The sequence below is a fragment of the Mya arenaria genome, chromosome 14 (genome assembly GCF_026914265.1).
Source record: "Mya arenaria isolate MELC-2E11 chromosome 14, ASM2691426v1".
NCBI lineage: Eukaryota > Metazoa > Mollusca > Bivalvia > Myida > Myidae > Mya > Mya arenaria.
The window spans coordinates 9,623,773-9,638,416 of NC_069135.1; the positions used below are offsets into that span (position 1 = coordinate 9,623,773).

The 14,644-nt window shown below is 36.1% G+C and overlaps 1 protein-coding gene across 2 annotated transcripts in view; it reads left to right on the forward strand.

Annotated features, from left to right (window-relative positions):
• The window catches only part of LOC128217067 (ubiquitin carboxyl-terminal hydrolase 19-like), a 47,600-nt gene that overhangs the window by 10,705 nt on the left and 22,251 nt on the right, over positions 1-14,644 (forward strand). For both annotated transcript variants that reach the window (XR_008258178.1, XM_052923914.1), the window contains exons 13-21: positions 300-476; positions 1,511-1,621; positions 5,268-5,351; positions 5,631-5,725; positions 5,949-6,009; positions 8,563-8,678; positions 10,378-10,521; positions 13,456-14,087; positions 14,460-14,560. Coding sequence is in view for 1 of the 2 variants with exons in the window: in XM_052923914.1 (XP_052779874.1) it covers positions 300-476; positions 1,511-1,621; positions 5,268-5,351; positions 5,631-5,725; positions 5,949-6,009; positions 8,563-8,678; positions 10,378-10,521; positions 13,456-14,087; positions 14,460-14,560 (1,521 nt within the window). In the remaining variant the exon portion in view is untranslated. The remainder of the gene's footprint in view (positions 1-299; positions 477-1,510; positions 1,622-5,267; positions 5,352-5,630; positions 5,726-5,948; positions 6,010-8,562; positions 8,679-10,377; positions 10,522-13,455; positions 14,088-14,459; positions 14,561-14,644) is intronic.

The following is a 14,644-nucleotide window of genomic DNA, read 5'->3' on the forward strand; positions in this document are numbered from 1 at the left end:
AGCATTCATTGATAACTGTGCATGCCCACTTTGTGGACTTATAATGACTTTACATTTAACAAACAATTCTCCTTTAAATAATTGGTTTATTTTAAAGAAAGAAAAAATAATGATGTTTCAAACAATTTAAAATACAATTTTAATTGCGTAGGCTGTGAAATAGCACATGTCTTTTAAAACTCACATGTGCAATCATCTGGCAATCATGTGACTCCTTGGCAATCAGATAGGAAAACTGTTGGAGATCGGAGGTTTAAAAAATGTATACTTATTATATACCCTGTTAACTGTCCATCTAGGACCTGAATCGCGTGAGGACAAAGCCATACACAGAGACGGTCGAGGACCGAGGTCGGGCGGATGATGTTGTGGCAAATGAGGCGTGGAGTGTGCACAAAAAACGTAACAACTCCTTCATTGTGGACCTCTTCCAAGGGCAGTACAAGTCCAAGCTTGTCTGTCCTGTCTGTGGCAAGGTAGGAAACAGTTCAAGTATTGATATTAGTGTTTTGGATCAACAAGCTCCATATCATGCACTACTACTTAGGGCTATTCCATTTAAACATATAACCCCGGAGGGAAGGCACTTTTGAATTATGCCACCCCCCTACAGAAGCAAATTTACCCATTTGGGGTCTAAATTAGCGAAAAGTCATCCAGCTATATACTATTTAAATAATTGCCTTCCCCCTGTGGGTTACATTTTTTACAGGGATTGGCCTTAATAAAATCTAACAAGCATTTCAGTGTTAAGTTAACATTTGAAGAATCTAAGATTTTAAAGATGCTGGGCTGTTGAGAACTTCATCCTCTGGAACAGTGGCATGCTTCTGGTATTAGTGTAAAAATATAATTGTATATAATGAGCACTCTAAGGAAGTATTCTAATTGCTATCCAATTATCGTTGTTTCACATTAATTCATTGATGCAAGCCCTTAAATAGAATTTGTACATTAATTTTAATCATTAAATGTTATTTTAAAGTTTTTCAAGCAGTTTATTATATTACATCATGCTTTTTACCATAAATGAAGTTAAACATGGACATACATGTGATAAAGATTATTGGAGGTTTTTAAAGAAATTTAGTTATGTCAAACCACTTTAAAAGAGTTTTGTAAAATAATTTAACTTTGAAATTGTCTTTTTTGTCGTTCCTGTATTTGGCATACAAACTTTTGAACCATTTGGTGTAGGGTCTTCAAACTTGGCATGGTCAGTAGATGGCCCCTATTTATTTTTGTGTCTAAAGATGAAAGGTCAAGTTCATGGTAACATTAAATATAACAATTATGGCAGTTTTCAATTCTGATCAGATTCACAAAATTCTAGTTTTGCAAATTAGTATTGAAAGTTTTTGTAGAAAGAATAACTTGATGAATAACCCAATGTTTATTGTAAATAAATATAATAAAAAAAAACATTTCTTATATAGTAAAATGTGGCATTGGTAAATGCTATAATTTTACTCAATACGACAGTTGTATCTATCGAAGTTCGTTTTTACAGGTGTCAGTCACGTTTGATCCATTCCTGTATCTGTCCCTGCCACTACCAAAGCGGCAACGGCTACTGCCCGTCACATTTATGTGGAGAGACCCGTACAGGAAACCAGTCAGGGTAAGGTCCATATTAAACTATGTACCAGAAACCAGTCAGGGTAATGTCACAATTAAACTATGTACAGGACACCAGTCAGGGTAAGGTCCATATTAAACTATGTACAGGAAACCAGTCAGGGTAAGGTCCATATTAAACTATGTACAGGAAACCAGTCAGGGTAAGGTCCATATTAAACTATGTACAGGAAACAAGTCAGGGTAAGGTCCATATTAAACTATGTACAGGAAACCAGTAAGGGTAAGGTCCATATTAAACTACATACAGGAAACCAGTCAGGGTAAGGTCCATATTAAACTATGTACAGGAAACCAGTTAGGGTAAGGTCACTATTAAACTATGTACAGGAAACCAGTCAGGGTAAGGTCACTATTAAACTATGTACAGGTAACCAGTCAGGGTAAGATCACTATTAAACTATGTACAGGAAACCAGTTAGGGTAAGGTCTTTATTAAACTATGTACAGGAAACCAGTCAGGGTAAGGTCACTATTAAACTATGTACAGGAAACCAGTCAGGGTAAGGTCACTATTAAACTATGTACAGGAAACCAGTCAGGGTAAGGTCCATATTAAACTATGTACAGAAAACCAGTCAGGGTAAGATCACTTTTTAAACTATGTACAGGAAACCAGTCAGGGTAAGGTCCATATTAAACTATGTACAGGAAACCAGTCAGGGTAAGGTCCATATTAAACTATGTTCAGGAAACCAGTCAGGGTAAGGTCTTTATTAAACTACGTACAGGAAACCAGTCAGGGTAAGGTCTTTATTAAACTACGTACAGGAAACCAGTCAGGGTAAGGTCTTTATTAAACTACGTACAGGAAACCAGTCAGGGTAAGGTCACTATTAAACTTTGTACAGGAAACCAGTCAGGGTAAGGTCACTATTAAACTTTGTACAGGAAACCAGTCAGGGTAAGGTCCATATTTAACTATGTACAGGAAACCTATTAAACTATGTACAGGAAACCAGTCAGGGTAAGGTCCATATTAAACTATGTACAGGAAACCAGTCAGGGTAAGGTCCATATTAAACTATGTACAGGAAACCAGTAAGGGTAAGGTCCATATTAAACTATGTACAGGAAACCAGTCAGGATAAGGTCCATATTAAACTATGTACAGGAAACCAGTAAGGGTAAGGTCCATATTAAACTATGTACAGGAAACCAGTCAGGGTAAGGTCACTATTAAACTATGTACAGGAAACCAGTCAGGGTAAGGTCCATATTAAACTATGTACAGGAAACCAGTAAGGGTAAGGTCCATATTAAACTACATACAGGAAACCAGTCAGGGTAAGGTCCATATTAAACTACGTACAGGAAACCAGTCAGGGTAAGGTCCATATTAAACTATGTACAGGAAACCAGTAAGGGTAAGGTCCATATTAAACTACATACAGGAAACCAGTCAGGGTAAGGTCTTTATTAAACTACGTACAGGAAACCAGTCAGGGTAAGGTCACTATTAAACTTTGTACAGGAAACCAGTCAGGGTAAGGTCACTATTAAACTTTGTACAGGAAACCAGTCAGGGTAAGGTCCATATTTAACTATGTACAGGAAACCTATTAAACTATGTACAGGAAACCAGTAAGGGTAAGGTCCATATTAAACTGCGTACAGGAAACCAGTCAGGGTAAGGTCCATATTAAACTATGTACAGAAAACCAGTCAGGGTAAGGTCACTATTAAACTATGTACAGGAAACCAGTCAGGGTAAGGTCCATATTAAACTATGGACAGGAAACCAGTCAGGGTAAGGTCTTTATTAAACTATGTACAGGAAACCAGTCAGGGTAAGGTCTTTATTAAACTATGTACAGGAAACCAGTCAGGGTAAGGTCTTTATTAAACTATGTACAGGAAACCAGTCAGGGTAAGGTCTTTATTAAACTATGTACAGGAAACCAGTCAGGGTAAGGTCTTTATTAAACTATGTACAGGAAACCAGTCAGGGTAAGGTCCATATTAAACTATGTACAGGAAACTAGTCAGGGTAAGGTCACTATTAAACTATGTACAGGAAACGAGTCAGGGTAAGGTCCATATTAAACTATGTACAGGAAACCAGTCAGGGTAAGGTCCATATTAAACTATGTACAGGAAACCAGTCAGGGTAAGGTCCATATTAAACTACGTACAGGAAACCAGTCAGGGTAAGGTCCATATTAAACTACGTACAGGAAACCAGTCAGGGTAAGGTCCATATTAAACTGCGTACAGGAAACCAGTCAGGGTAAGGTCACTATTAAACTATGTACAGGAAACCAGTCAGGGTAAGGTCACTATTAAACTATGTACAGGAAACCAGTTAGGGTAAGGTTTTTATTAAACTACGTACAGGAAACCAGTCAGGGTAAGGTCACTATCAAACTATGTACAGGAAACCAGTCAGGGTAAGGTCACTATTAAACTATGTATAGGAAACCAGTCAGGGTAAGGTCACTGTTAAACTATGTACAGGAAACCAGTAAGGGTAAGGTCCATATTAAACTACGTACAGGAAACCAGTCAGGGTAAGGTCCATATTAAACTACGTACAGGAAACCAGTCAGGGTAAGGTCACTATTAAACTGTGTACAGGAAACCAGTCAGGGGAAGGTCTTTATTAATCTATGTACAGAAAACAAGCCATGGTTAGGTCCATATTTAGTTATCTACAGCCAGAGTAAGGTCGTTATATAGTTATGTACTCCCCATATATAAATGGTGTTTTTCTTTACCAGAATTATGTCTCTCCCACTGAATAGATGAGACATATTGTTGATGCACTGTCCCCTGGTTAATAACTACAGATGGCTTAATTACAGGAACTTCATTCTTGGTATGCAGGTTGGTCATTACCAGAAAATGACCCTGATAGCTTTTTAGACCAGTAGAAGTGCAAGGTCACAGTGACCTTGAGGTTAAAAACAGTTTCAGCTCAAAGTGAAGTTGCGGTGACATGGAGGTGAAAAAAGTTTCCGCATAACTAAAGGACTCTTGCACCCAGGAACTCCATACTTGGTATGCCAATTGGTCATGACTAGAAGATGAACTCTATAGATTTTTAGATCAGAAGGTTAAAGGTCACAGTGACCTTGAGGTGAAAAACCAGTTTCCTCTCAATAACTACAGAACGCAGGGGCTCAGGAACTTCATACTTGGTATGTTAGTTGGTCATGATTAGCAGATGGCTTCTGATGAATTTGAGGTCAACCGGTGAAGTTCACAGTGACCTTAAGGTGAAAAATGATTTGTTGGTAACCAGTCTGTACGTCACTTTTTGTTTCTACTCAATAACTTTATAACACTCAGACCCAGGAACTTCATACTTGGTATGCAGGTTTTTCATGACCAGGAGATGACCCCTATGTTGGTTTTTCTCCAGTTCAAAACTACAAATTTCATGTCCATCATTGATTATTTCTCAGCTCTGACCACACAATGAGGGAGACAAGCACTTTTTCAAAAAAGCAATCTCTAATTATGTAATGATTTTAAGTTCAAACAAAGTTTATTGTGAGCTTGTGAATGTAATATTATCTTAAACAAAAGTATTTTTCAATCCATGTGTAGTGCTTTTTAATTCTTTAACCCAACAAAATAAATTATGCCTATGTGAATTGTTATTCACAAATGTCTGTGTTCTACAGTACATGTTGCGGTTAGCAAAGGAGGCAACGGTTGAAGCCATGAAGGAGCAGCTGCAGAAGAAGACCAGAGTACAGCCAGAGTCGGTGGGTACATCAACAGAATATATCTCAAAAAATATAACAAGTTGAAAGCTATTCCAAAAGATAAAACAGCAATGTATTTTCCTTGAAGGAAAATGCAAATTAACCATTTTATCACCAGAAACAGTTGTTTTCTTGACTGTTAAGATATTTAAAGCAAATGGTTTTGTTATATAAAAAATGTGATATGTCCTGATTAATTGCCTTGAGCAGTCAGGATGTTAACAGAACACTCATTAATCTTTTATGGAAAAACCTCATTCCTAAACATCTGGGTTCCAGATTCGTGTATTCGAAGCTTACAAGGGTCGCATACAGAAGATATTTGGTCGTGGGGCAAGTCTCGTCAATGTCCAGGCCAATGATCAAATAATAGCGTAAGTAACAGAAGGGTGTTTCCTGTCTTACTTCTCATCACTTAGAAAAAATTAGCTTAATCAATGGTCATAAATATATAAACGGTATCCATTTATATGTAAGATGATAGGACATGTTGCCTGTCTTATTAATTATGTCTGGTAGTGGGTTTGTGATTGCCATTGACTGTATTTCATAAACAAATCATATAAGCTAAATTGACGGTTTTCCATGATGTTGCAGGTGTGAGGTTCTATCTGAACAGCTGGCTGGAGAGCCAGTCTATGAGGTGGCAGTCATACAGGTACGAGCATAATGTAGAGTTTCAGCCAGGTTATATAAAGAGTTGTGTGCTTCAAAAAAGGGAAAAGGTGCTAAGTGTGTAAATTTTCATTCATGCTGTATATCATGAAGGCTTCCAGGGAGATTTGTTTTAGAAAACCAGGGGATTAAGATTTTCATAGATCAACATGTATCGCTTCCGAGCGAGCATCATTTTACCTTTTTCTACCTCCAGAAGTATTTTACAGTCGAAACTCGTTGGCTCAATATCTCATGGCTCGATATCCTCGTTGGCTCGAACCAAATTAAAAGGACCGATTTTTATTTACTCTTTGTTCATATAAATTTTGATCGGATGGCTCGATATCTTGAGGGTCGATATTTCTCCACGCTCGGAAGTGGTTTTCGCGGTCCCAAACAAGAATTTCACACTTTGATTTGGTTGCTTGGGTCGATGTCATTTTCGCGGGTTCAGTTAAGAATCTTACGCCTTGATTTGTTTGATTGGCTTCATTTAGCTCAAGGCGCTAATCGATTAAAATTGCTTGACTGATATTATAATTATTGTCGAATTTAAATGGTTTAACAGTTTGAATAAACATGCCATCACTTTAAGTTATGTCTCTAATTGTTATCCATCCCTAAATTACTATGCATTTTGATATAACTTTTAAGCTATGTTTGTGTTACCCACTGTTTACAATTGCTTGTTTTCGCATAAAAGTATTTTTATTATTAATAAAAAATAAAATGATATTATCTAATAATCGAATAAGTCATATTACGAAATTTAGGGTGCGTAACTATGCCCAATAAATACTCTTCCTTCTCTTGCGGAGATAGCGTAGCCAATAACAAACGAGGTAAATAAGACTTTATGTAACAAATGAAAAAATAACATTCTGTAAGCAATCCCGCTTGGCTTGATATTCTCGAGGCTCGAACTACTTTGGCCGGACCCTAGAATATCGAGCCATCAAGTTTCTACTGTATTTATAATTTAATATAAATTGCTTATTTTTTTTGTATTTTATTAATGGCAATATTATGAACTACAGAACAAATTATTTCATAGAAAAATATATATGAAACACTCAAATGGGATTACCTTATTCCAAAGTCAATTAGGTCCAATCTGCTTACTATCAGTAGGGGTGAGTTTCAGATTAATTGATTTAAACATATTTTATTCAACATGTTTATGTATAGTAATCATTAAGGTTCACTCTCATTAAATACAATTTAAACTTGAACATATAATATATTAATCAGATTGATTGAGAGAATGAACTAGAATGGATTTTAGGCTTTGAATATGGGTCTAATTGAAAACTATGAACATTTCAATTGATTATAAAAACTTTAAATACTTAATATTTGTGTATAAAATTGGGTTTTAATTCAAAGAGCATTAACTGAACCAACATCTTGATAAAAAAAACATACTTGTTCATGTGATGAAACTAACAAATGTATATATTTTGTTTTTAATGTTCTATGTGATTCCCAGTAATTAAGCAATTTAAAGGGATTTATATGAACAAATATTGATTCAGACAAGAAAACAAGCAATAAAATATGTTAGCCTCTAATTGTTGTTGATTTTGAGCCATGTTCCCATCATTTAGGCCAAAAACATTCAATCTTGAGATTATCAGACACTGCCACATTCGTTCCTTTTTCACCTGCTTAGATATTTCATATTCTCCATATATTATGTTATAATAAAAAACTTGCATTTCTTATAAAATTGGCCCAATTGTTGGAACATTACTGTAAGTTCTTAGTTTTAATGTTGTTATGTAAAATCCAAATTAGTCTGGGTCAATTAGTCTTTATAAGTTTTTATAAGCACCACCAAAGTCTCTAGGAGTGAGAAAAAGCCAATAAAGCTAAAACATTGTGCATGTCTTATAAGGATGTAAGTCAAAAACATGTATTAAACTGTAACGATCACTCTTAAAGTATCATTTTTTTAATGCGTGATAAGAAATGACTAATGCAATTAAACAAACAAATGTGCAGTACATGCATGTTTAAACATAGCATTCATTGTAATTTGTTGGATTGTGATATATTAACATTAAATGATTTTGTGACAATGTGTTTTTTAAGTATACACATACAGTAGTTTTATAAAAATATTCAATTATATATTAGGTCTTTGAACAGCTTATAATTGTTCAGCATAAATAAATGAAAATTGACTTTCATTCAAACCCAATAGTACACATGTGTCTGATTTAATAACATTGCCAAATATTTCTTAAATGTGTCAAAAGTGAATTTTAACAGCTATTCAAACTTCAACTGCATGATGTTTCTAAATTATAATTAAAGGTGTGTCCAGCACACAATAACTAACGGGAACCAAAGACTTGAATCATAATTGTTTTATTCAAAATTCAATATTAAAAAAATGGGCAATTAAAAACAAATTTGTGCTACCAGTACCTCATATTATCAAAACTGCCTGAGTAACGTAAGATAAATGTTTGTTGGCCTTATGTATGTGACACTTTTCCCATGGATTTCTTGACCTTATGTTAATCTATTCCCATGTTGTATATTACAGCGTACAATAATGCCCACACAGTTCCCATCGCGATGCAGCAGCTGCAGGAAACTGTGTCCAGAGGGCTCCAAGCTGAAACGATGTACCAAGTGCCTTAAAGTGGGATACTGCGACCAGTAAATACACATCAATTAGGCTCTCTTCATATTAATAACCACCTCAGAATGAATACCAGGATTATCTTTGAGCATTTTTTTCTGAGACACTTGAAGCTGTAATGAGTATCTTTGAGAATTTCATTGAAATGTCTATTTCAATATCTTTTAGACTCTTTAGCAGATCAGAGGCATTGACCAGCATTTTAAGAATTTTGGTTGGCAAATTATGGGTAGCTTTTCTTTGCTCAAACTTATGGTTAACTCAAACTTATGGTTAAATTATAAAACCTAATATATTACATTTTTGTTTTGTTTTTGTGTGTCTTTAAAATGTGGAACACATGTATAATATCATTCTTTAAAAGGTGATGTGTTTCTCAATTTTATTTCTATATATCAAAGACCACATTCCAAGATCTTATTGTCAACCTGTACATTCCAAGATCACATTGTCACCCTGTTCCTTCCAAAGATCAGATTTTCACCCTCAACCTGTTAAAGATCACATTGTCACCCTGTTCCTTCCAAAGATCAGATTTTCACCCTCAACCTGTTAAAGATCACATTGTCACCCTGTTCCTTCCAAAGATCAGATTTTCACCCTCAACCTGTTAAAGATCACATTGTCACCCTATTCCTTCCAAAGATCAGATTTCCACCCTCAACCTGTTAAAGATCACATTGTCACCCTGTTCCTTCCAAAGATCAGATTTTCACCCTCAACCTGTTAAAGATCACATTGTCACCCTGTTCCTTCCAAAGATCAGATTGTCACCCTCAACCTGTTAAAGATCACATTGTCACCATGTTCCTTCCAAAGATCAGATTGTCACCCTCAACCTGTTAAAGATCACATTGTCACCCTGTTCCTTCCAAAGATCAGATTTTCACCCTCAACCTGTTAAAGATCACATTGTCACCCTGTTCCTTCCAAAGATCAGATTGTCACCCTCAACCTGTTAAAGATCACATTGTCACCCTGTTCCTTCCAAAGATCAGATTGTCACCCTCAACCTGTTAAAGATCACATTGTCACCCTGCTCCTTCCAAAGATCAGATTTTCACCCTCAACCTGTTAAAGATCACATTGTCACCCTGTTCCTTCCAAAGATCATATTGTCACCCTCAACCTGTTAAAGATCACATTGTCACCCTCAACCTGTTAAAGATCACATTGTCACCCTGTTCCTTCCAAAGATCATATTGTCACCCTCAACCTGTTAAAGATCACATTGTCACCCTCAACCTGTTAAAGATCACATTGTCACCCTTAACCTGTTAAAGATCACATTGTCACCCTCAACCTGTTAAAGATCACATTGTCACCCTGTACTTACAGGTGATCATACTGCTACCCTGTATATTTTGAAGATACATTTTTCTCCCTTGTTCTGTCTGTGCCATACATATATTTACACATCTGCGTCTTTTCAATTGGAACAAATACAAGCTAACATAGGTCAAAACTGTTATTGTTGATTGGTTGAGCAACAAAAGCTATCATTTGTATATCATATAAACAAAAGTATTCATTAGGTCTCTGACTTGTGTATTTATATTCAGAAGATTGAACCTGTAAATACCCCTTCAAGGTAAGTTAGAGAGTTGAATGTGAAACAGTGGCCATGGCAGCCATGATCTAGCTCTGTAACTTGTAGAACAAACATTCTCAAATGTGGACACCTTAAACCATCCCTCTGCTCTCTCCCTCCTCCAGGGTGTGTCAGAAGCAGCACTGGCCGTCTCACAAGGCATCGTGTAAGTCAAGCCCCGAGCCCGTGGGTACACCATTCATCGTTAGCGTACCGGAGTCCAGGGCTACATTCTCCAAACTTTGCCACCTCATGGAGTCATATGCAAGGTGAGAGTGATAGGTATTGTATTGAGTTAGATTGAATCTAGAAAAAATGTTTGATTTGCTTGAATATTAAGGTCACAATGATTGATTTTATCCTCTTTTACATTGTTGTTCTTTGGAAGATTACAAAATAGATTATTAGCTTGACTATTCGAAGAATATGAAGGCTTAAGTACTTGTCCCAACGTCTGTGTTGGCATTGGTGTCCTGTTCAAGTTTTAGGGCAAGTTAGCATTTTCACTTATAACTCCTTTATACTTTTAATTAATACTTCACACAGTTGTTCAGGACCATCACACAATGAGGTAAAATATTAGGGTGTTTTCCTAGATACAATTTATGGCCCCTGATCGACTTAGGAACTCGGGCCAAAGTTTGAGGGCACATTGTGTCAGGTTTATGTTTAAGGGTTAGTTGGGATTTTTACTAATAACTTCCATACTCTTCATTCAATTGCCTTTATACTTCACACACAATAATAGACAACCATCTTACATTGATTTTACATAATACAATTTCATCCCAACTTCAAATATGGCCCATGATTAACTAAGGTTTAAGTTTTAGGGCACATTGTGTCCGGCTAAACTTCAGTGGCAACATTGGTTTTTTAACTCGGTACTCAGATACTATTCATTCAATGGCCTTCATATTTACGCAGTGCCATCACACATACCGGGGTAATAGTTTACATAACTCCGTATTAATAGTTTACATAACTCCGTATTGACTCTAAAAACAAATTATGGCCCTTGATTTACTTTTTTTTACTTTCTTTTTTTATTGCTTTTGACAGGCAAATTTTTATAATTTTTTACAAAGTGAAACCTGGTTATTAGATGATGTACGTTGTTTTTATGGGCGAGCACCAAACTTGGTATATAGGAGGAGTTTATTGAGACTTTCATGGGAATGCATTTTGGGCCCCTAGGGTCAAGGTCAAGGTCACTGTTACTAAAAATACAAGAAACAGTTGAAACTGAATCTCACAACGAAGGTTGATGTCCATCTGTCAATTATTGAAACTTTGTATTGTCCCATTGCGGCGTTTCTTGGTAACTTTTTTCATTGCCTTTTTTTATTGCTTTTCACAGGCACATATTACATCATTATCATATTCATTTTAAGACAAGGCAGTATAAAGTCAAGTGCGCTGTCCTACAACAACTCTTGTTTTCTATGGTGATTGCACTTAATACTTTCTTTGTTTTCAAAAAGAATGATATTATATAGGTCTTGAACTGCTTTGAACCAACATTTTGGAAAGAAAACAGGCAGTGACTGTAGTTTTTATTCATGATCATGTTTGGGAAAGCCTAGGATTTTCAGGTGCTAGATACTATTCAAAGGAGTTTATTAAAATTTAATGTTTTTTCATAATTTGCAAGATCTGTTTATTAGGATAAGTACTTATGGTTTTTATTCATGATCATGTTTGGGAAAGCATAGGATTTTCAGGTGCTAGATACTATTCAAAGGAGTTCATTAAAATATAATGTTTTTTCATAATTTGCAAGATCTGTTTATTAGGATAAGTACTTATGGTTATAGAGAACAGGTTTCACATGTGGAAGGTACAGCAGGCACTCCTAGTCCTACATTTCCCCATGTATAAACCTTCAATGATATGACAAAAACATTTGAAGGAGTCATTGTCTGGGCAATACTTTTATGTATAGAGGATTATGTTCTTGACATAAATCATTCAAAATTGCACTTAGTAGGCTGAATAAATGTTCCTTTTGGTAGACTGACTAGCAGCCTTGTCTTGACTTTTAATCATTTTTTGTCACGACAATTACAGTCATGTTCAAATACATATTTTTAATTATGCAAGGCTCAAAATCTAAGAACTTTGATTTTTTTTTATTTGGATAGCTACAAGTAGATGACTGTTTGCAAAATAAGTGGATAAATTCACAACATTAGATACATTGTCACCCTAACATACCACAAAACCAATTTTGTATGAAAGAGACTCACTCTTAAAATATGATTCACATGATTTAGTTTTTATAAAGAAGACAATATGTTTGTGAAAATGCTTGCATTTTTTTGTTGAAATATTTAGTAAAGATTAGGGATGCAAACGAATGGCAAAACTGATATTCGAATATTCGGCAATTCTTTTTATCGAATATTCGATTACCAAAATACATATTTTAAAGTAATAGTAAACTTTTATTATCATTTGCTAAAGTAATAGCGGAGTCATTGTAACCCTACTTCATTGTAGCCAGTATGCTCGACGAACCCTGACTTTCCATAAATGAGCCGGCTCTGAAATACGCAATTAAATAATAATACGAACAAACAAAATAAATCGAATTATTTCAATTTCACTGCCTTCATATTTGTAAAAATATGACTCTAGATGGATTGCTAGTCAAATGGCATTATGCGCCAATGGAAGGTCTATCCGAAGGACGAGTAGCCTCGTTCTGGGATTGACCTCTATTTGCGATTTGAGCAATGTTGCACAGAAGACAGCACATTTGTGTGAAGGCCAATTCGTTAAATCCTTAATTGGTAAAGGCATTTGATTTTTCCGAAAATGATTAAACTTGTTAATGTCACTTGTCTAATAGCCAAACATTGTAAAATTAGAACGGACTTATTTTATAGTACCCGACGGTATGTCCCTTAATGACATCACATCACACCACTGGCATTACGGGACAATCGTTGTAGAAACAAGACAACCAAACTTATTATTATTATTCTATTCATTCACCAACAAAAATCGAATATTCAAATACCAATTTTGATATTTGAATACCAAACGTTTGATCGAATATTCGAATATTCATTTGCATCCCTAGTAAAGATTGATGCTCTGAAAAAATTACAGATTTTGCCAAGCAGTATTTGAAGAGCAATACATTCATAGACAGTCATACATTCATACCATGCTTACAATCCCGCCCCATGCTGCAGGTACTCTGTAGAGATGTTCCAGCCCCCGGTTAAAGCTGACCATGCTCCCAAACTGACAAGCCACGCCTCTTCCTCCAACCTCAGTAGCAGCAGCCAATCATCCGGCAGCCAGACTAGCCTCGATAGCCAGTCGTCTTTCAGCAGCTCATGCACCATAACAGCAGAGCAGGAGCACCGTGACGACTTGGGATCTCCTGACATCTGTGATACAACAATCCCAGAATCGCCGCTCACTTCACTTCCTGTCAACAGTGACTCAGCAGTTTTCAGTGATTCCCGCCTTGGTGTATGTGCCAGTGAAAGCATGTCAAGCAGGAACATTTCTCCTGAAGTTAACATTTCTATAGGAGACATTGATATAAAAGACAAAGACTCTTTAAGTAAACCTGATATAGGTTACAGCTCAGTATCAGAATTGAACACCAGTTCAGCTTCCACCTCTAACGCACCTGACACCAGCAGGCCAATAGGGGCCGAGGGGGAGCCTGAGAGTTTTACATCGCCAGTAAGGCCTGTCTTGGGTGTCCAGTCTGGGGACCCAGATAGGCCCACTCCAATGTTTTACATCAAACCTGTCAATTCTGATGGGGTGGGGCTTACTGGGTCAGATGGGGAGAGGCTAGAGGACAAAGGTGAGTTTTGTTGTATTTGTAATTAAATTTTCTGTAATCATATGAACAAAATATGTTTTGCCTTCCATATAATTGAATAAACATACTTACTTTATAGAACTTTATTAGCTTGCCTCTAGGCTGTAGCTGATATCCACATGGAGCGTGGTACACATGTTACCAGAGACAATATGGATATGTGTAGCAAGGCCTGGTGATGATTGTTGAGTTATGTCCCTTTTCTACTGAAAAACATTAACAGAGCGTTGGGTTTCGCTATGCGGCCATCATGTTAAAATCATACTTTTATTTAATTGCTTAATAAGATTATTTTATTCTTACACAATATTGAAGGTTAGTTTAAGACTATATTGCCTTTTCTGTATGTTTTAGGTGACAATTCGTTAGACCTTACGAGCAAGTTTTTCCTATCCATTGACTGGAAGAACAATGACAAACTGACGGGATATGTCCTCATACAATCGAAGGAAATGGTAACTTATGGACCCTTATTTTTACTTGCCTTTATGATTCTAGATAGTTTAAATAACGTGTTCCTTTGGTTTGTGGGCATGGTT